Source organism: Taeniopygia guttata, chromosome 7 (assembly GCF_048771995.1).
Source record: "Taeniopygia guttata chromosome 7, bTaeGut7.mat, whole genome shotgun sequence".
Taxonomy (NCBI): Eukaryota; Metazoa; Chordata; class Aves; order Passeriformes; family Estrildidae; genus Taeniopygia; species Taeniopygia guttata.
In genome coordinates, this window is record NC_133032.1 from 29301337 (window position 1) to 29323055 (window position 21719).

The window sequence follows — 21719 nt, forward strand, 5'->3', positions numbered from 1 at the left end:
AGGTTAAAACCCAAAGTACTTACCACATAACTGGTGATGGGATACACAGAATTTTTCCTCTCAATTCCCAGGGAAAGTATCTGTGGAGTTTGACCTTGCAGGAGAAGATCCTCTGTATGTTTCAGGGAGCGTGTAGGAGACTCTGTAGAAATTCATGTAGCTTTTATAGATTGTAAAGCTGTCTCTCAGTCAGGAATTTGTAGCTTATTTCCTCACATCTGGTTTTACATTCAGTTGTTTATTTGGAGTTCCACTCTTGGCACCAGAGGTAACTCACTGCTTGACCTTTGTCTGGCTGAGTCTCCTCAATTCTTCATGGAGAGGGGGAAGGATGTCTAGAGCTGTGCACCAGATGGTGGACAGGCTAGATGAGCTTTTCTGTGGCAGGGGGGATTGTCCTGTCTCAGCTACCATCTTGCTGTTTTGCATGGTCCTTTGTCTTGCTCTGTTTTCTCTTGGAGACAGACTGGGATCATTGCCTGGAGTCCCATGAAATAAGAACTAGTTTTACCCATGAAAATATCCAGGCGACTTCTACTGGGGCACTGTCTCCTGTTCCAGAGCTTCTGTTAAAGGCAGAGTTTCTGTTAAATCAGCCTTGATTAATCAACACAGAAATCACTTGAAAGTGCAGTCTTTAAAAACCAAACTCAATTAGTCCCTTTACTTCAAGAGATGTTCTTATTTTAAACAAGTCATGGCTGAGAAGATCAAAGCTGTACTTTCTTTTCAAAAGCAGGTTTTACAGAAGAATTTACAGGCTTCAAGTGTAATGCTGTGTGGCTCCAAAAGGTGGAATTACCTGTGTTTGGTTTCATGAAGTAATACAGTTTTCTCTAGGCTGGTATGTTGGTGATCCTATTTATGGAGTCAAGATGGGGTTTCTTTTGGTGTGGGTTTTTACACCTGCAGGTTTTTTTTCTTTTCCAAATGAACACATTATTGAGAAACACAGGTGATCAGATGTTGTGTCCCTGCAGCTGCCATGTTCCTGCTGTGTGCTGTGAAAGTGCCAGAGGCTGTTTCTGACATGCTGATGTCCGAATTTCATCATCCAGAAACAGTGCAAAGACTGAATGCCATTCTTAAATTTCACACACTCTGGAGATTCAGATATCAAGTGTGGCCAAGGATGGAAGAGGGAGCACAGCAGATCTTCAAGGTAAAAAAGACACATAAAGCTTAATGATGATTTACAGCTTGCATTGTGGGATAGATGTGTAATGACAGACTGCCATGAAATTTCCTGAAACTCTGTTTAGGAAAAAAAAAAGATTGTATAACTCTTACTAGTGGTGGAGGTGATATGAAGAAGCCCTGTATAAAATAGGGAGAATAAAATGGGTACTCAGGTCAGGAGATGTGAGAGAAGATGTGTGTCGTACATGGTGCTACAGTCCAGTGAGATACAGAGGCGGGAAAAATTGGCAGAGTTGATTTATATCTTGGGTAATTGTGCTCATGTTCAATTAACAATACTGACAATAAGAGTTTGGTGTAACAAAATGTCTTTCATGGTTTTGTTTAGATTCCTCCTCCAAGTATAAATTTCACTCTGCCTTCTCCTGTGCTGGGGATGCCATCTGTGCCAATGTTTGACCCTCCCTGGGTCCCTCAGTGCAGTGGGAGCGTGCAGGATCCTATAAATGAAGATCAGTCGGTAAGCAGACATCCTGAGGTTAAGCACTGTTTTTTCTCTGTAGAGGTGTGCAGTAAATTAAGCCAAAAATTGTGAATTAACCTCTGAGATTCTTTCGCAGCTGGGAAAAAAAAATCTAGTACAGTCTGTGTAGGACACAAAATTTTCTACGTGGGCATCAAGCTTTTCTGTTTGTTCACTGAGGTACTGTACTGCACCTCATGTCCTTGTGAGAGACACTGACTTAGATCTTAGGAGCACACAGCTGCTCTCTCCCCAAGAGATTTTTTCAATAGAACAGCCTGAGAGACAGTTTAGTCTGCACTGGTTCATATGGGGTTTCCTGGGAGGAGTTTGCACCAAAGCTTATTGTAGATTTATTTCCAATAATTCTCCTGGTGAATCTCTGTTCAGCTGGCACTAGTCTGATTTATATTTAAAAACTGAGTTGCTGAATGTCACTGAGGTGAAGCCTTTGTCAGAAAATCTGTGTGCATCTTAACTAACAGCTTCAGGCTGTGTTTCTTCTTTCTTCCTCCCAACAGAAGTCATTTTCTGCCCGAGCTGTGTCACGTTCCCATCAGCGAGCTGAACATATCCTCAAGAACCTGCAGCAGGAGGAAGAGAAGAAGCGCCTGGGCCGGGAAGCCAGTCTTATCACTGCCATCCCCATCACTCAGGAGGCCTGCTACGAGCCCTCCTGCACACCAAGCTCTGAGCAGGAAGAAGAAGGTGTGCTCTGGGACCAGGAACTGCATTCCAGCAACCTGAGAGCATTTCCCACAAACATAGAGCACAACTTAGGGCAGCTAGGATGCTGTGATTTCCAGGAAAATTGATTTTTAGTGTTAGGAAGGTCCCAACCATATTCATTTGTTGAAGAGTCCAAGTAATGGAAAAAAAAACGTATTTGAAAACTAGTACTGAAGAGGAGACAAAACCTTGGATATATTGAGTTCTTACTGGGTGATAAAGACACTGACCCCATCTGCCCCAGCTTCAGCAGAACTTGCTAGCATGTAACATCTCAAAGTTCCCAGTTTCTTGCAGGATTTAACACAAGAGAATATGCAACACTAGGAATGAAATCTGTCTTTTATCTCTTTAATAATTAAAGGTGGGAGGAATTGCTCTTTGGCTGTATCTATCTTAAGAAACAGAACTTAGGATACCCTGAATTGCCTCTGGGGTTTTCTACCTTTGTGGTGAGTAGTGGGGGAGCCCAGGTGACCAGATCAAGCTCAGTACCAAACTTTCAGACAGCCAAAGTTACATGACACGAGTCACAATAAGCTTAGTCCGTGATTGAGGAGTTTTACTGGCCCAGGCTAACAGAGCACAAAGACTTGATTAAAGGCATTCCAAAGTTTGTGCCATTAGGTGAGTAGAGAGTTGATGAGGTCTAAGCATACACTGGAAAATCTGTGAGCAGAAATCCTAGTTCTTAAGAAAAACTAAGCACCAAGCAACAATGATGGTTAACAGGGAGTGGATGAAAATAAGTATAGAACCAACTCTGTCAAAATGTGATGCACCAGAGCACTGAACACTCTTATGGACCAATGTTTTGCTGTTTCCCAAAGCATAAGCAAACTACCTATCTGGCTGATCTTTATAGCTTTTAAATTGTGTCTTCTGAGTGTTACCTGACTTGACTTTTCAGTGTTCTCATTGGGCTGCAATTGCTGTCCTTCAAAAAATTCCTTGAAGTCTGTTGGCTGGATCTGGATTGACATTTCCTATTCTCTTTGTCAGTAGAAGAAGTTGCCAACCTGGCCTCCCGCCGTCTCTCTGTGAGCCCATCCTGCACCTCCAGTACCTCTCACAGGAATTATTCTTTCCGCCGTGGCTCTGTGTGGTCAGTGCGCTCAGCAGTCAGTGCAGAAGGTGGGTGCCTTCACTTTGGACCATTCCCTCCAAGATTTCATTCACTGGAAGCCTTTCCTGCTGACCCAAAATGCTCTGATGTTTCCTTTTGCTAAATATATTCCCAAGCTTGAGCTACTTTATCATAAGTTCCCACCCTTCATTATTTTATTCACCTCTGCTGTCACAATACTTTCTCATGCCTCTCGTGTTCTACTTGGAGAGTAGTGCTACAGGGAGCACTCTAGCTGAAAAAAAGGGATTTTATCGAAAGGAACTGGATTGCATACAAGAAAAGAAATGTAAATTGAAAAATTACATATTTACAGTGAAAATTCTTGATCCAGAAATTGGCTGGATGTTCCATTTCTACTTGGTGACAGCAGCAAACCTGTCATGCTTGCACAGTGAGCAGTGTTCTGATCTTTGTTCTGCGTGTAGAGCAACTAACATAAATGTTTGTCTAACCTGCCCGGATCGTAGCACAGTGTGTTCCCTAACTCCTCTTCCTCTTACTGCTCCAGATGAGGAACACACTACGGAGCACACTCCAAACCATCACGTGCCCCAGCCACCTCAGGCTGTGTTTCCAGCATGCATTTGTGCAGCAGTGCTCCCCATTGTCCATTTGATGGAAGATGGAGAAGTCCGGGAGGATGGAGTAGCTGGTATTGACCTCGATTAATCTTCAAGGGATTGTTGCTTAAGGATGGCAGAACTAGTTTCAAAACTATTTGAATGTAGATTTACAATAGAAATGTATCTTTCTAGGGTTTTTCCTTTTTATTTTCTACATAATTTGTGTTTGGGGTTGGGGGAATTTTGCACTTTCAGGATCCTAAAAAAGCCCCTAATTCAAAAGAAATAGTAAGAAGCTGAAAAAAAATCTACTGAGGGATACAAGGATGATAAGAGGCCTAACACAAGTGTTCTTTGAGGAGTAATTGTAGAAGCTGGGCTTGTTTGGTGTGATTCAAAGGCAACAGAGAGTTAGAAGAACACTGACTTAGAGTTTACAACTTGGGAAGTTCAGTTTAGAAATTGTGAAGGAAGTTAATCACCAGGAACATAATTTCTGTTGATTCTCCATACACAGGGTTTATCAAGCCCTGGCTAGTCACAGCTGTGGTTAACATACCTAGTGTAGGTGACAGTCCTGCTTCACACAGGGCTTGGACTGAAGATCTCTGGAGATCTTCATATTTTTGTGTTCCTATGACAAGCAGAAAGCCCCCTATACATAGCCTGAACATTCTGGTTATGGGCTATGATGCCTTTGTAAATTAGTAGTATATTTCCTTGTATTTGTTTTTTTTAAAGTGTTAATACAGGGTGGGCTGTTTCTCTTCCTTCATCTCTCACTCATCATGTCAGCTAGTTGTGCATTTAACTACCTGTTACATTTTGTATTCAGTTTTAGCTGTATGTAGCCAGCCCTCTAAACAATGTATGTGGGATTTTGTGATCAGGAGCTGAGTATTGAAAACAAAATAACTAATAATTCTGTGTTGTTGTTGACCTTCAGAGGATTGCAAATAATTGCTCTTCAGGGAGTTGATGATCAACACAATTCCCTGCTGACTATCTAATACTGTTCATCAACACCAGATCAAATCATTCTATGAATCACCATGAAATTGAACTTATGTGCATGAACAAAAAAAGTACATGAATTTATATCTCTCAGTTTCTGGATTTTGTCCATCTGGAGTTAAGAATCCAAGCAGATATTTCTTTATCATTCCTCAAGAGTCTTGAAGTGCTTCCTGTCGTATCACCTGTAGTTAGGGAAGGTTCAAATACTAGGCCTGTGCTTATTATTATTGGGATCACTGCACTGGTTACCAGGAATTCCAGTGCATCAAATGGTGGCTTGAGTGTTCAGTATAAAATATGACAGAGGAGGGAAGAAGACTAGGAAAGTTTTATTAAGTACACCAGTTCATGGCTTTTCCAAGAGACGATTCTGACCTGGTTTCCTTTCTCTCTTACAGTAAGTGCTGTTGCTCAGCAGGTCCTGTGGAACTGCTTGATTGAAGACCCCTCTACAGTTCTGCGCCACTTCCTCGAGAAGCTCACCATCAGCAATCGACAGGTACCCTCTGCCCCTCTCCAGCAGGTGTAAGGATTCAGAGCAGGGGAGCACAGCTGCCAGCAGAGGCACTTTGTGGACATCACTGGAGAAAGAATTTGCTATTGTAATGCAGCATGTCATAATTTGGCTTCAGTCATTGTCCCCTGATGTAAACAGGACACGGCTGATTTATCACCACTAAGGATGTGACTTGCTGCAAGCCAAGCTTTGAGCAGCTGTTTCATGAAGATGGCATAGACAGTATTGCTTTCACTCATGCCACTCTATTCAGGTTCTCTGCAAGATGGAGTGGCATTGCATCTCTGTGGCTTATTAGACTGCTTCCAAGATTTATGGAAGAAAAGCATGCTGGTTCTGATTGTGTAGAAGGCAGGGAAACTCTCAACTGCACTATCACTTTCTCAACTGCATATTTGGTGTATGATATAAATAGTATCACTGGCCTCAGCTTACAAGCTACTATCTAAAAACTGACTCAAAACCTGAGAAATGTCAGGAAATGCTGTCCTTTTCTTCCTTGAGCAAGCAGGTGTTGGTGGACTTACTATTCCTGAGACTTCTCAGCAATCACCCACAAAGCTTTCATTTAAGGTCAGAAGGTCTCTTCTGTCCCACAGAATTGTTTGGGTTGGAAGGAACCTTAAATATCAAATACTTCCAGCCCCCCACCACTGGCAGGGATACCTTTTACTGCACCAGGCTGCTCAAACCCTCTTTGAATCTCCCCTTAAACACTTCCAGGGGTGGGGTATCAACATTTAAGGCAGGCACTCCCCAAAAGAAGGGAAGATAGATTCTGCACACTCCTCCCACCCCACAGCCACAGCTGAGGTGAGATGAACTAGATGTCACAGATCATCTGGTATAATCACAGGGACAGCAGTGCACAATCAGTACCATCACAGTCAGTACAAATTGCAACAGGAGGTACTGGCCTCTCTGAGGTAAAATGGGAAAGACACTGGCCTGGATGCAGTGCCCTGGTCCTTAGTTTGCAATATGTGGGAGCAATAACAGGTGTATAGTTTTACTTCATGCACTGAGAGACAAAGCTGAAAAAGGCACTATGGAAAAATGGAAAGAAACAAAACAAGAAAGGACAAAAGGGACAAATCTATTCTTCACTTTTTGGTGGGAAGAAAAAACATTTGCTTTTCTTCCAGGACGAGCTGATGTATATGCTAAGGAAGCTTTTGTTGAACATTGGAGACTTTCCTGCCCAGACATCTCATATCCTCTTCAACTACTTGGTGAGTAGCTTGTGGGCTCACTGTGCAGGCCAGAATCTCTCTTCTGCTTTCATGTGTGCAATAAATGCACTTTATTTTTCTTCTATAGCTCATACTTGCTCCTGGTTGTGGGTGTAAGTCACCAGGCTTCCACTAGCCTTTCTGGCCTTCTAGAGGGAGGAAAAGGAACCTTTCTGTTTTCATTAAACCCCTAAGAAACCCATCATGGATTTCTGAACTGCACCTCGGCCAATGAGTTGAAGACAATTAGAAGGGTCCCGGCACTAGAAACCTGTAATTATTGTACTTAATTTGGGTTCAGAAAGTGCTTTCTTGATAGACAGTCCTCTTGGAGAAGATCTAGCAACTTCTTTCAAGACTGTGGACAAATGTAGTTAGGAGGTGAAGCAGACAAGGTGTATGCTTCTCCAGGGAGTCTTCTGTAGCTTGTGAGTTGTCTACATGGCAGCACTTCAGAGCATAAAGAATAGGAAATCTCTAACTGCAGATATTCACCCTTTTCTTCATCTGCAGTGGTGCTTCAAGTTGTACTGCAAGAGTACATTTTGCCCCCAATCCTCATTATCTCTTCAAAAAGGAAGAATATTGCAGGCAGATTGTTCTTTAATATGTATAAAATTTCAGGATGAAAGTTTAATGAGTTTATCCCACTGAATGAAGAAAGGTAAAACAATACTGTTATTCTGTGTTTATACAACGCTCTGCACAGTGAAAGTAGTGTGTACAACCTTCCTCTTCCTTACTACCTGCAGGTAGGATTGATCATGTATTTTGTACGGACTCCATGTGAATGGGGCATGGATGCCATTTCTGCCACTCTTACCTTCCTTTGGGAAGTGGTGGGTTATGTTGAAGGACTCTTCTTCAAGGATCTCAAACAGACCATGAAGAAGGAACAGTGTGAAGTGAAGCTGCTGGTGACTGCCTCAATGCCAGGTATATGAAATAAATCTTTAAATTTCCTTCACTTCAAATTTTATGGCCCACTTTACCAAAAATAAGATACATCAGAACTGCATCAGAAAAAAACCTTACAAATGGCTGCATATTTTAAGGCAATGTTCCTTCAGTTGAGTAGTCAGTCAGTAAATTCTACTGCTGATAACTTGAGATTCAGAAAACCACTTTAAGAGCTCTAAAAGAAGCAAATGGAAAGTGAATTTGAACAGTATTCTAACCCAGAGCTTTGTGCCAGTTGGGCTGTGAAAGGCTGGCCAGGAGCATTACTGTAAATCTCTACCATTCAGACTCTGGGCATCATGAGTCACACAAGAGATACCTTGCTGATGAACAAGTTTGACCTTTTGTGTGTGTTTGTTCCTCAGAGCTGAAAGTTGCTGCTAAAGTCAGCTCATCTTTTAAGAACAGATGAAAGATCAATTTATCATTAAACTATGGAAGTGTGAGAATATGTTAACACTGCTTAATAGTTCCAGACAGGACTCGCTTAGTCTGCCTGTCCAGGAATGAATTTCAAGTACCACTCTTCTTCCACAGGCAGTCTCTTGAAATTGAGTTAATTAAAGAGGCCAGGTTGAATGCAACAATTTTTCTTCCTCTAGGCACAAAAACCCTTGTTGTGCATGGACAGAATGAGTGTGACATCCCCACACAGTTACCAGTCCACGAGGACACACAGTTTGAGGCTCTCCTGAAGGTAGGAGTGAGTTTTTGAGCTGGACAAACTGCTTACATTTACCTGCCATACCTGGATGCCAGAAATCCATTCTGATCATCCTGTCCCAGTGTCAGGGAGGGAAATTTTGCTCACAGGCATGTCTGTGTCCCTGTGAGGGGAGCTTGGTTGCAATAAACAGGATCCCACGTTTAAGGATAATGGAAATGCTCTGAACTCAAACCTCACAAATGCAACTACATTTGGAGAACTGCAGCTCTTGGGTATTTGCTGTATACTTTGGATAAGTAACACAAATAATTTAAATGTTTGGTTTTATCAACTCTAGTGCTGAGAGATTGATCAAGATCAGAGTGAAAATGATGGCTCAGTAGCCACAACAATATTCTGGTATCCAGGAGCTATGCAGTCACTTTCTGCCAAAAATTTCCTGGATGGTTTTAACTGAGCTACATAGGAAACAGATTTGTAAAAGCCTTCAGTTTGTCTGACTGTGTTAAATTTTAGTGGGAATCACATCTCAGTGTTTTGAAGGGTCAGAACTTCAGTGTCTCTGCATATCACCTATCACTAAGTCTGGGTAAATACCCAGGCACACACGGCTCATACAGACAGACAAATGTGTGTGATATCAAGATAAGTAACACCAGTCTTCAGGATTGTGATGTCAGCATGCCTTGATTTTCACAAACATACTCAGGTACTTCATGATTAACAAAAGAAATAAATAATTAAAGCCACAACAGTGTGCAGTCTGATTGAGGCATGCATATTTGTGCCTTTATAGATTATTAGATGCATAGTCTTCTTTTGGATGTTGTGGTATTTATAGAAAACAACTAAAAAGTAACAGGATATTTTGATTTCGTTCTTTTCAGGAGTGTCTGGAGTTTTTTAACATACCTGAAACTCAGTCTTCTAATTATTTTTTAATGGATAAGCGTTGGAATCTCATTCATTACAACAAGGTATGGCAAAGATCAAGTCCATGTGACTTTTCATCTTGCTTCTTTTTAAACATCAGGGTTATCTCAAGGAGAACAAACATCCTATAAATAGAGTTCTGTCTGTGGGCATCACATCTTTAGTTGTGTATGGTGAAAGATTGGAATTTGAGAGAAGAGGGAAGAGGCAGAAGACGAGAATGTCTAGTTTTTGTAGAAAAGATCAAATTTCTCTTCTGTTTGTTCTCTTTCATGAAGCCTGACACTGTCTGAAAGCCCCTGCCCTTCAGAAATGGCTAAAGGGCCCTTTATTCCATTCTGTTGAGTGATTCCATGGTGATTACACTTGTTTAAAATACACTTTTTTCCTTTCCTGGCAGACCTATGTCCGTGATATTTATCCTTTCCGGAGGTCAGTTTCTCCCCAGCTCAACCTGGTGCAGATGCATCCAGAAAAGGGTCAAGAGCTCATTCAGAAACAGGTAACTCACTGTCACCAAATACTTCTTCCCAGAAGCAAACCCTGAAAATAATTTTATTTTTTCCCCTTTAAAGGCTTTCCTTCATGCTGCATGCAGATCAAGAGCTTTGCTGGAGAAGTAGCAATCCATGTGAAATCTGCCTTGGGGCTGTATATAGTGTACATTATTGCAGATTAGAGTGGGATGTGAATTCCCCTCTCCCCCACTCTGTGCAACCAGTTTCCTTTTAGTGGATAATTTTGCAGGAAATTTACAAAAGGATGTGTGGGAATGTGCTTAAACGTTATGCATTTGGTATTAACAGTTGCATTTTTGTAGCCAAAACCCAGCTATTGTAGTTGTGTTCTTACTGAGAGCAGGAAAATATCATCAGGAGTGGTTATAAAAGGCAGCTATAAAGCTGCTTAAGAGCTACTAGCAGCTAAAATAGTGGAAAATAAAGTCAATGTCATCTCATATGTGTATGGCACAGAATAAGACAATATTTCATGTGCTGCATCTGTCAGTAGAAAGTAAATAAAAACCTGAAATTACCTGAGATCGACTTGGTTGTGTTTCTAACAGAAATTACTCTGGTTCTAGGAAGTGTCCCACAAATAAATGAGTTTAATACACTCTACATGATCCAAAAATATTTAAATGGGCTTCATATTTTTGTCAGGGCATTATTTTGCTCTCCACATTTTTATATAGAGAGCATTTAGAACCCAAAATACTTCTAAGGTAAAACTTGTATCACACATTTGCCAGTCGCTCTCGAGTCACACAAGATGTTGCTGGAAAACATCCAGCTTCAGCAAAGAAAGCAACACTGTAGTAACCACCACTGAGCAGCAAAAAAATGTACTTTTTTTACTTGGAAAACTACTTGCTTTGTTTTATTGACTACTTTTCTTTTGCAATTATACATATATTTTCCATGGCCAGATGTCTTATCCCAGAAGGTAGATAGCAATTCCAACTTCTTGTTGACTATAGTCTAAGACCTAGAAGAGAGGAAATACAGACATGGCTTTCAGCTTAGAGCTGGTTTCTCTGACCACCTTGGGGCTTACATTAATCTACAGCAAAACCCATGGCAAAGTTGAAAATCGTTCCACAACCACAAAGGCCCTCCGGAAAACTGGAATGGGAAGTGTTGTTAGAACCATTTTTACAAACACAGGCCAGCTTTGCAGACCTGGCTGGAGAACAGTGGCACACAAATTCTAGCGAGAGGGTGCAGCACCAGCCCTGTGAATTTCACTGTGATCCTCTGAGCCATGAGTGCAGCACCCCTCAGATCAGAGCAAGCCATAGAAATGAACCTGCTGAAGTGCACGGACATTTTAAAGAGCTTTTGGATGAGGCTGATGTAGATCTTTGTCTCTCCTTCCCTGCCAGGTGTTCACCCGCAAGCTGGAGGAGGTGGGGCGGGTGCTGTTCCTGATCTCCCTGACGCAGAAGATCCCTCCAGCCCACAAGCAGTCCCACGTGTCCATGCTGCAGGAGGACCTCCTGCGCCTGCCCTCCTTCCCCCGCAGCGCCATTGACGCCGAGTTCTCGCTCTTCAGTGACCCCCACGGTATGCGCCCCTGGCAGCACTCCTGGAGGGATGGACAAGGCCCAGAAGGTTTCAGTTAGTGCCTCAGGTTTTAGCTTTTATATTTTTCAGACTCTGTGCTGCTTTAGTGGGCGGGTCTGGACTTCATATTAGGGGATGGTGAGCTCTCTGCACAGAGTAGGTAGACAATTCCTTCTCAAGGACAACTGATCCAAATCTCAGGTCCAGGAACATAAACAAGGGTGGACAGAAGAGAGAAAAACAAGACGGATGGGACTTCATGGGCTGGAGCTGTAATTGGACAGTTAGCTCCAATATGCTAATGGTCCAAAACTTATAAAAATGTGAGATCTTATGACCAAGCCCTCTTTTGCTTTCATCTTGGAGCCATCCAGGCAGAGCCACGACTGTGGCGCTGACTGCCAGGGTGTGGCCTTTGAAGGCAATTCAATTAATGCCCTCTTCATTCCTCTTGACTCTGTCTAGCCTCTGTTCCAGCCCCTTAAGGCATCACAGTGAGAGCTTCATTTGCCTTAGAAACACACAGGCTTGCAGCTTTTCTGGAAGCTGATGAATTTCTTCCTGGGGAAACTGATACAAACCTGTATCAGTTTTTCCAGAAAGAGAATTTTGTTGGTTTGTAAGCAGAAAAGACTTCACTGTTAGAATTCTCCAGACAAGGCTACTTGCTTTGGACCCAAATGAAAATAAATTTTAATTGACTGTTAAAATTATGCATGAGACTACCTAAAAAGGATTGCTCAAAGTCATTTGCCACCTGCTTTGAGGAATCATCTTTGACATTCAAGGAAGATTCTGGGCAAATTCTGCAGCAGGGATAAAGAAACGGTCCACACAGAAACTTTGCTCTGGATGTAAAGCAGGGTTTCCTGCCTGATGTTAAATAGGTTAAATAGCCCATTGTTGCACATTGATAAGCGTTGGCAAGTTCTGTACCAGCCCTAAAGGCACTTGATTTCAGAAGCATTATTGTAACTCTGCATCAGTTTCCTGTAATGTGTGGGACACCTGGGACATAAAACCTGAGCATAAATCTGCACAGCCTCTGTGTGGGACACACGATGCTTGTACAAGCTCAGATCTTCCACATTTTAAGGGAAGCGTGTCCAACCAGCAGATTAATGAACTTTGTGATATTTATCATTCTTCATCTTCATATTGATGGTTTAAGTCGAGGTTTGCTCAAACCCTGTGGGCACTTAAAGAAACACAGGATGGGTGAAATAATTTTTAAAGATGGTCCTTGTTCTGGGATGGTTCTTTGCAGTGAGGTGAGGCTGGCTGTGGTGGACAGAGCTGACTGCTGTTGCTGTTGATTGCTCTTCTCCCCTGCAGCTGGCAAAGAGCTCTTTGGCCTAGATACCCTTCAGAAAAGCTTGTGGATTAAGCTGCTGGAAGAGATGTTCCTTGGCATGCCCAGCGAGTTCCCATGGGGGGATGAGATCATGCTGTTCCTGAACGTGTTCAACGGTGCCCTGATCCTGCACCCTGAGGACAGTGCCCTGCTGAGGCAGTACGCTGCCACTGTCATCAACACGGCTGTGCACTTCAACCACCTCTTCTCCCTCAGTGGCTACCAGTGGGTGCTGCCCAGCATGCTGCAGGTGAGCCGTGCCCAGGAGCAACCCCAGGGAGTGCTGCCCTGTCCTGCTGGCAGGGAGCAGCTCCAGGTCAGACCTCAGCAAGAAATTCTTCCCTGAGAAGAGCTTCCCGTGAGTTTTTCCCTGTGAGGGTGCTGAGGCCCTGGCACAGCTTACCCAGAGCAGCTGTGGTTGCTCCATCCCTGTGGGTGTTCAAGGTCAGCTTGAACAGGGCTTGCAGCAGCCTGGGATAGTGGAAGGTGTCCCTGCCCATGGCACGGGGTGGAACTGGATGGGCTTTAAAGTCCCTTACAACCATCCTGTAATTCCATTATGGAATTGATACTTAACAGGGAAACTTCGATCTGCTGAGTCCTCACAAGAGCTTGGTTGCCTCAAGAAGCCAACAATGGGATGGCCCAAATTAGCTTTCTATTTCCTACTTGAGTAAATGACTAATTTTTCTCTTCTCTGTTGTGTTAAGTAAATAAATGTCTGTTTTCCTTTCTCTGTACGTCCACACAGAAATGTGAAATTCCTGGGAAATTTTTGGACTTTAGGCATCTCTCCATGCTTCAGGGATGGCTGAAGTTTGGGAAATAGTTGAAATATCTGGATTTACTCCTTGCTAATTGAGACTAAATTATATTCACTTTTTAAGTATGAAAATAACTCAAAATGCTTATGAAAAATTTCACGTTTTTTCTTGTGAGTGATGACAATTATTGGAAGTGTCAGAGGTGGAGTTTCTCTTCACTTCAAGATGAACAAGTGGGCCTCTTTTCCTGTTGATTCTTGAAAAACAAATCAGCTACTGAAAATAAAATATAAAAAATAGTTCTTTTACAGGTAGAAAGGATTATTTCTGTAGGGCTCAAAGGCAGTATCTAAGTAGAGATTTAGTATTATAATGCAAATACAGGAAAGAAGAATCCCTATACATGTTCATTTTCACATAGTTAACAGCAAGCAATAATTAGACCCAGTGATTACTTTAGCTATCTAAACAAGCTCTGTAGTAACTTGAAAGTCTGATATTCCTGCCTTACATGATCAGATAAGCATGAATTGGATCCAGGTCAGCAGTACATGGGTTTATTAATGAGAAACAAGACATTCTGAAATAAAATAGCCTAATAACATAATTTGAAGTGCTCAACAGTAACCATTCGGTCCTGCAAAGGATTTCCCCCTCATTTTCACTTCATATTGGGAGAAATTAGTTTGTAATTCTCTCCTAACCTCACCCTCAACTGTTGTCAACTACTAAATTACTAAAATACCACTCCTGGGAGGTAAAATAGCAATTCCAAAAGAAAATGCAAGTGTTTCTGAGCTTGTTTGGTTTTGCAGACTTTAATTTCACTGTGCCAGGCACCCAAGATCGGTTGGTTAATTTGTGCTCAATTCTTTTACCACTTCTGGGCTTGATCCAGCTGCTAATTGAAGTTGGGTTTCTGATGCATACACACACATTTCCCCACACAGCCCTTTTTTGGTGCAGGTTTTTCAAAAAAATGCATATTTTGGAAAAACCTGCAAGGTTTTTACCAAGGTTTTTACCTTTTTACCAAGGTCTTTCCTTGGTAAAATGCATATACAGTTAATTATTTCCCTTTTCTAAGGTAAATGAGATATTGCTGGTAATTGATGGGCGTCATCCCAGTGCTAGAGGGTTCTGGTTGTGTGAAAGCCATGCTAATTTCCTCAGCCTACCAGGGCCCACCACAGATTGGCAACATATTCTCTGCATGGTTCAGTGGCCAGCCCTGAAGGAAATGCCGCTCTAAAAAACTTAAAATATTTTAAAAGTGGGTGGCACTGTCATTGTGTTGGAGGACAAGGTAGGAGTACAAATTATCATGACAAACTAGAGATGCAGCCTGAAAAAAAAAGAAAAAAACCCAAACTTAGGTAAGACTACTTTTGAATCATCAGCCACAGAATATGGGAAGGAAAGTAACTGATTTAGTGGTGCTTCTGCAGGACAGAATTTTGGAATTATAGATCTGAAGCCAGGCATGAATCAACAGCACCCTTCTGCTGAAGGATAGAAGAGAAAAATATCTCAAATGCCACCTGGGGTGACTATACAGATTTGTATCTTGTGAAAAACATGGAATAATTCTGCATTAATTATCAGCGGTCCTCACTGGAAGCTCTGGCTCTATCCAGCTCAGAGAAAGCATCAGTTAACCCCAGAGACTGAAGAAAAAAGGGATGTTCATGTAGAAAACGTGTCTTGTGAGAAAGGACTGGAAGATTTGATTAACTGAAAAATAGGAAGATTCAGAAAGAAAGCACTAACTAGCTTCTAACAAGTAAAGCGCTTCTCAGAAGGAGAGGAAAGCAATCAATCTCAATATGTAGGACAAAAAATATTGGACTAATAATGAGAGGAATGTTCAAGCATGAAAAGCAAACTTTTTCCTAAGGATATTTTGTCCATGTATCTTGGTTTGAAAAGACAGGTGTCTGCAGGAGCCTCCCTTGAAATGGAAAATGTGAACCCCCTCCCTGTGAATTATTAGAAATTTGAAATTAAGGGGCTCTCAGGCAAAGATATGGCAGTAGGAATAACAGGTCTTTACTAGGAAAATGAAAAATACAAATACAATAGTACAGACAAAAAAAAAAAAAAAAGACAAACCAAACCACTGACGGAGTCAGAACATGCCCTGACACCCTGTGGGTCAGGGAGGTGGCAGCAGTCCCATCCCATGGTGGCTGCAGCCCTCCTGCAGTGCCAGTTGTGCTTCTGCTGGAGCAGGGATCCTGCACAAGGGGGGAATTTTCCTCTGGAGCTCCAGGGCTGGCAGAGATGGGCCTGGGCTCCCTCTGGGAATGCAGTGGGGAAGAAAGCTGCTCCTCTGGGAATGCAGTGGGGAAGAAAGCTGCTCCTCTGGGAATGCAGTGGGCAAAGGCTGCTGTGGGGTTCCAAAAGTCAGATTATATCCAGGTAGGAATGTTTGGCTCCTTCCCTGGGCGGAGCCTCTCCCAATGGGTGATGGAATTTTCTCAGCCATGCAGGGACACTCAGTGGCCATGAACAGAAGAGATCTCCTGAAGGGAGGATTGTTTGTGGAAGAGATAAAGAAACCTTCCCAGTTAACAGAAGAGAACTGCCCCACCTATAACAGATTGTGATAGAATGCACACCCCCAGCCACATCTTCCAACCTAAGACACCATGAAATGCATTGCCAGGCTGGGGTGGTCCAGGCTCTATCTTTAACAGTGTGTTAGACAAACCTATCAGGAATGCCAGTGCTGGAGCTGGTCCAACCGGGGCTCAGCAGTGCCTCCATGTCCTTTTCCATGTGCTCAGGTGTACTCCGACTACGAGAGCAACCCCCAGCTGCGCCAGGCCATCGAGTTTGCCTGCCGCCAGTTCTACGTCCTGCACCGCAAGCCCTTCATCCTGCAGCTCTTTGCCAGCGTGGCCCCTCTCCTGGAGTTCCCTGTGAGTCAGAACCATCCTCCTGTCTTGGGGGGAAGCCTGTGTGTGCAGCCACCCCCTATCAGAGGTCCCAGGCAGAGAATGCTCGGTGCTGCACAGAACCAGGTTGCCACTTATTTCTCTGCACTTCTGTGTATCACTTGAGGGAGCAGGGTGCTGAGATGGCAGGCTGCTGGTGTCCAGGTCACTAAATGTGGTTTCACTTTAAATTTCTGTGTATAAATATATTATCAAAGGACAATAATGGCTTATGACTCTTTAAATGCAAATCCATTCTTAGAATCTAGCAATAAGAATTAAAAGCTTAAAACCAAGTTTTAGCACATGTGACATCTAAGACTAGATTAGTCATGTTTGGAAATATTCCTTAATTATGTTCTAACATTTTAGGCATGTTAATGGGATCTTAATTTGAAGTGGGGCACTGCCAGCATGCCTATCTTAGTCCTGCACAGGGCCTCAAAGATCTGTGTGCAGTTTTCAGACCCTGCTCCCACTGTGGCATCAGTCTGTTGAGTCAGGCAAGGCTCACTGGTTGAAAGCAATGAGCTCTTGAATTCCAAAAGGACCCATTGTTGAAAGCAAAGATTGTTCACACCTGCAGATAAATAATCCTGGGATAACATGAATGTCTCTTGTTGTAACAGGATGCTACAAACAATGGAACCAGCAAAGGAGTGTCAGCTCAGTGCCTGTTTGACCTGCTGCAGTCTTTGGAGGGAGATACTCCAGACATTTTGGACATCTTAGAGCTGGTGAAAGCAGAAAAGCCTCTCAAGTCATTAGGTAATAGTAAAACATCCTGTATTCAGTAATTATGGTTTATTATTTATTGATTCAACACACAGTTGATGCAGCATAATTTCTTCAGAGCCCTTCTCTTTTTTAGGAATGTCCTATCTGTTTGCTGTGCCTCATGGGCCTTTTAAGACTGGCTTTATCACCATCACTCTTTTTATATTTTCTGCAGGAGGGGAATTATTAATTAATTGAATTCCAAAGTGACTTTTTCTGCTTTAAGCCTTCTAGTCTAAGACTAGCCTGTGGCATTTTGAATTTTAACACGTGTGAGTGAAGAATAAAGATGCCTGATAAACTGTATTATGCTGACAGGATCAGTGTCATCCTCTGCTCTATGTGGACAGGAAACAAAAGCATCCTCTCCCGCGGGCAGACTGTGAATAGTAGATGATGATGGATACAATTCAGACATCCAGCAGTGCTGAGCTCCTGAGGAGGGTGTTGATTCACCATAAAGCAGAATATATATGGCTGTGTGGTGTATCCAGGATATTCTGTCTCATGATAGTAATCCATGCAATGCTGCATTTAAGAATTTGGCTGCTTTGTGATTTTTATAAGGATTGTCAGCTTGCTTTCCAAATTTGCACTTCTCTTAAATATTAGTTATCTTGATGCACTGTGAAGCCTGTCTGGCCTTAGAGTTAAAGCTTTGTAATAAAGTGGGATTTTATGATATAGAAAGTTTTAATATAAAGTGGTACAGAAATAGAAGATATTTCTTCCTCTTGGAGATTTCAGTGGAGAACTGTTAAAAACATCTCTGAAAATTCTCAAGCATGAGTTGATGATGAGACTGTAGATGAGCATGTTGTGTGTCTGGTATCTTCCATATGATGATCAGAATTATTATTTACATGTTTTAGGACCTTAACTTTGACTTGGGCTCCTGCATAACAAGGTCATCTCTGAAAAAACGGGCTATAGTTCTATTAAAAATATTATTCTTGTACAAATATCATTCTTTCTAGTTTCTTAATGCCCAGAACTAATTATGCTCAAAGTGATATTTGTAGTATGTGATTTAAATGCTTTTGAAACCTTTTTCTGAAATCACTAGCAAAACAGAGTCACTTTTGTGCTGGCACCCATGTGGCTATGAGTATAAAAGGGGCTTGATTTTTGAGAAGTAAAGCTGTGTTCTGCCATCACTGGTGCATCGGCATAATTTTTTGTGTGGTTAGAACATCTAAGAAAAAAAGCATAAAAAATTATGTTTAAAAATTATCATTAATTTGACATGTGTCCTTGGCATATAACAACTCAAGACTTAGGTTTTGATGGGTGATGTTTGAAACAGGACTCTGTAGGCATTTTGCTCAGCAGCAGGTGACCTGCTGAGAGCTTTTTCACCCACTGAGTTCTTGGGCAATAGGGTTCAAGTAGCAATGCAGCATATGTTTCTTTTACAGAGACAGATTTTTATCTGTCCAAAAGCCTGTTGGGCATTGTTAACATGAAAAGCAAGGAATAGGAGAGGGGGAAAAGGAAATGTGTTAGCTCCTTTCATACTTAATATGATTGTGTGATAGTCTTCTCATACTGCTTTACTCCCTCAGACTTCTGCTATGGGAATGAAGATCTGACCTTTTCCATCAGTGAAGCCATCAAGCTGTGTGTGACAGTGGTGGCTTATGCTCCTGAGTCATTCAGAAGGTGATATTCTGTTCTCTTGATTTGTGCACACTCAGAAAAGGCATAAAAGCTGCATATGGCATGTGAAAGCAAGGCTGGCAAATGGAGACAGAGGATAAGGAATTCCAAGTGTGGAGCTTCTCTGAGGCCAAACCTCTGCCTGTTACCCCTTCCTAGTGGTAACACCAGTTCCAAATACATATGTTAGTTTTCAAGAGGGAATCAGGGAAGAAAAGAGTCTTTGGAAGGGAAACTACTTGTTAGCAAATAGATGACATATTTGGAAGATACCTGAAAGTTTGGGGGTATTATTATTATTGTTGTTGTTGTTTCATGCATCATCTAGCTTCCCCCTGAAGTTCCTAATCCAGTTATTTCTTTGGCTCAAGACTTCTAGTGAGAAGCAATTAAATCATTGCCTAGTTACAGATCCAAGGTCTTCAGACAGAAACCTAAGCCTCTACCTAATGTGAGTTCAGGAATGACAAAATAAATAGAGCGAGTATTGTTATTTTTCCAGCCTCCAGATGCTGATGGTCTTGGAAGCCCTGGTTCCCTGTTACTTGCAAAAATTGAAGCGACAAACCTCTCAAGTGGACACTGGGACAGCAGCTCGTGAGGAGATCGCTTCTATGGGTGCCCTTGCCACCTCTTTGCAAGCCCTCCTGTACAGTGTAGAAGTTCTCACCAGGTAACACACGTGGCCAAGGGGCTGAGCCTGCATTTGGTTGTCTATGTGGGGATAAGGAATGCCCAGGAGGCCACAACACGCAGCTTAGCTCGAGTTTTTCAGACTTGGTAAAATTACTGCAAGTAATTTCTGTGAAATTTCTGTGTGCTTGTGAGATTTAACATGTAGTGTGCTGTTCACCTTCTCTTTGCCAGGCCTATGACAGCCCCACAGATGAGTCGATGTGACCAAGGCCATAAAGGGACCACAACAGCAAACCACACCATGTCAGCAGGTGTGAACACCAGGTAAGGCTTTTCTTTCTTTCTTTTTTTTCTGAAACGGTTTTGGTTTGGGTTTGTTTTTTTGGTTTGGTTTGTACTGTGGGAGAAAACAGTCACACCCAAAGAGTCCATTCCCCAGGACTGCATTTCTGATGCTACCCAAAATACCCAAGACTAGGATTTCTAGTTTAAAACAACAGAAGACCAGAGTATAAAAATGGAGGACACACATCCTAAATGATTAATTCCCCTTTCTACCCTCTAGCAGTATATTGCTGAAGCTCACTCATTCTCTGCTTTGCTTCCTGCCAAGTCCAGTGTCAAAGTACCCAGGGGGCAGAGCATGCTTGGCCAGCAGAAGGGTCAGATTCTTCTGGCCTTGTTCCAAGGGGCTGAACACCTGTACAAACTCAAACTGCCTATCAGTTGAGGCTCTCAGAGACTGGCACCCCCTCTAGTTTTCTTTTGTTCTATTTCCTTGTACATTCCCTGTGGTCTCTTTCTATGATTTTTACCTCCACATTGGTCTGGGGTTTTTTTGGTAGTTATAGATAGTACAGGAAGGGTAGCTGACAACTTGAGAGAAGTCAAAAGAATGCCTGGAAATATTATTGTCTTTCTTAAAAAACCCCAAACCCAACAAAACAAAACACCAAAGAACTTTCTCACAGAAGAAGCAAACAAAGAAGCACATGGCATCAGTGAACTGTAATTTTGATCCTTGACCATAGTGACCATTCCAGTTAGGCTGCTACAAATTAGACAAGGCCACTAACAATTTAATTGGTCACAGAGGAAGGGATTAATCCACTCACAAGGATTTGGGATTGTGAAGTTTTTTCTTTGTAGCAGGCAGCTCTGCCTTCTCCTGGCCAGACAATGCCTTAGTGTGCTAAAAATCTGAATGTTTGTGCTGAATTGTAGAGGAATTGTAGCCTAGCAAAAGCTGGGGTAGCTGTATTTCTGGAGTTTTCCAAGTTATTACCTATTATTTTTAATAATTCAAGGGGTTTAGAAATCAATTTCTGCATGAATCATCAAAGGGCTATCTATTATGTCAGTTTTGGTTGGTAACTCCTGTCATCAGTCTGTTATTCTTTAAAATATATTAAGTCATGGTTAAAACATGACTTTGACTTTCAATCCTTGATGTGAGAAGCAGATAAATTCCAGACATGACAAACCAGCAGATAAACCAGACATGCTGGAGTCTGAAGTGGACATATGCCATTTACTTAATTTGCAAGATTGCTCAGTCTAAGGAAAATAAGGTGTAATGGAAAGTAGTACTTTATTATCTATCTGCTGATTTTGGAGAGCAGTTAATATGTATCTGCTGGCAGACAATGTAGACATTCCCAGTGCAGGGTAACTTCAGGCATCTTGACTACATTTCCAGATTTTTCTCATTGTCAGACATTCAGCCTCTGCTCCAAAATATTTTTGCACTGCTCCAGATTTCCTGCACTTGTTGCTTCTGTTGTGTTATCATTGCAACAGACATCTGCTAGCAACAGCAGGAGTCTCATGAGGTTAAAATGATTACTATTAAAGCCTTGGACATGGTAGCCAAGTGGTGCAGGGTCTATTAATGCTTTCTCAAAAAGAAATAACAAGAGAAAATGACAATAAAACAAACAAACAAAAAACCCCGAAAAACAAACAAACAAAAAACCCAACAAAAATAACACAACCCCCAAAAAAACCCCAAACCCACTCTGAGGTATTCTTTTCACTTGGTGAGCTCTGGTTTGATGAATGAGACTGAGCACTGGGGTGAAAATCAGTAAGAGAAATCACTTGAAAGAGAGCTA

General features: G+C 42.1%; 1 protein-coding gene across 13 annotated transcripts in view; it reads left to right on the forward strand.

Moving 5' to 3' along the window:
• The window catches only part of UNC80 (unc-80 homolog, NALCN channel complex subunit), a 122470-nt gene that overhangs the window by 68923 nt on the left and 31828 nt on the right, over positions 1–21719 (forward strand). For 11 of the 13 annotated variants that reach the window (XM_030277990.4, XM_030277995.4, XM_072931644.1 and 8 more), the window contains 18 exons: positions 981–1162; positions 1529–1660; positions 2185–2371; positions 3395–3526; positions 4030–4173; positions 5500–5600; positions 6764–6850; positions 7603–7786; positions 8413–8507; positions 9365–9454; positions 9811–9912; positions 11296–11476; positions 12812–13080; positions 16384–16518; positions 17163–17301; positions 18876–18972; positions 19472–19642; positions 19837–19929. In XM_030277990.4, the coding sequence (XP_030133850.3) occupies positions 981–1162; positions 1529–1660; positions 2185–2371; positions 3395–3526; positions 4030–4173; positions 5500–5600; positions 6764–6850; positions 7603–7786; positions 8413–8507; positions 9365–9454; positions 9811–9912; positions 11296–11476; positions 12812–13080; positions 16384–16518; positions 17163–17301; positions 18876–18972; positions 19472–19642; positions 19837–19929 (2521 nt within the window). The remainder of the gene's footprint in view (positions 1–980; positions 1163–1528; positions 1661–2184; positions 2372–3394; positions 3527–4029; positions 4174–5499; positions 5601–6763; positions 6851–7602; positions 7787–8412; positions 8508–9364; positions 9455–9810; positions 9913–11295; positions 11477–12811; positions 13081–16383; positions 16519–17162; positions 17302–18875; positions 18973–19471; positions 19643–19836; positions 19930–21719) is intronic. The other 2 variants (XM_030277991.4, XM_030277998.4) reach the window with 1 other exon arrangement.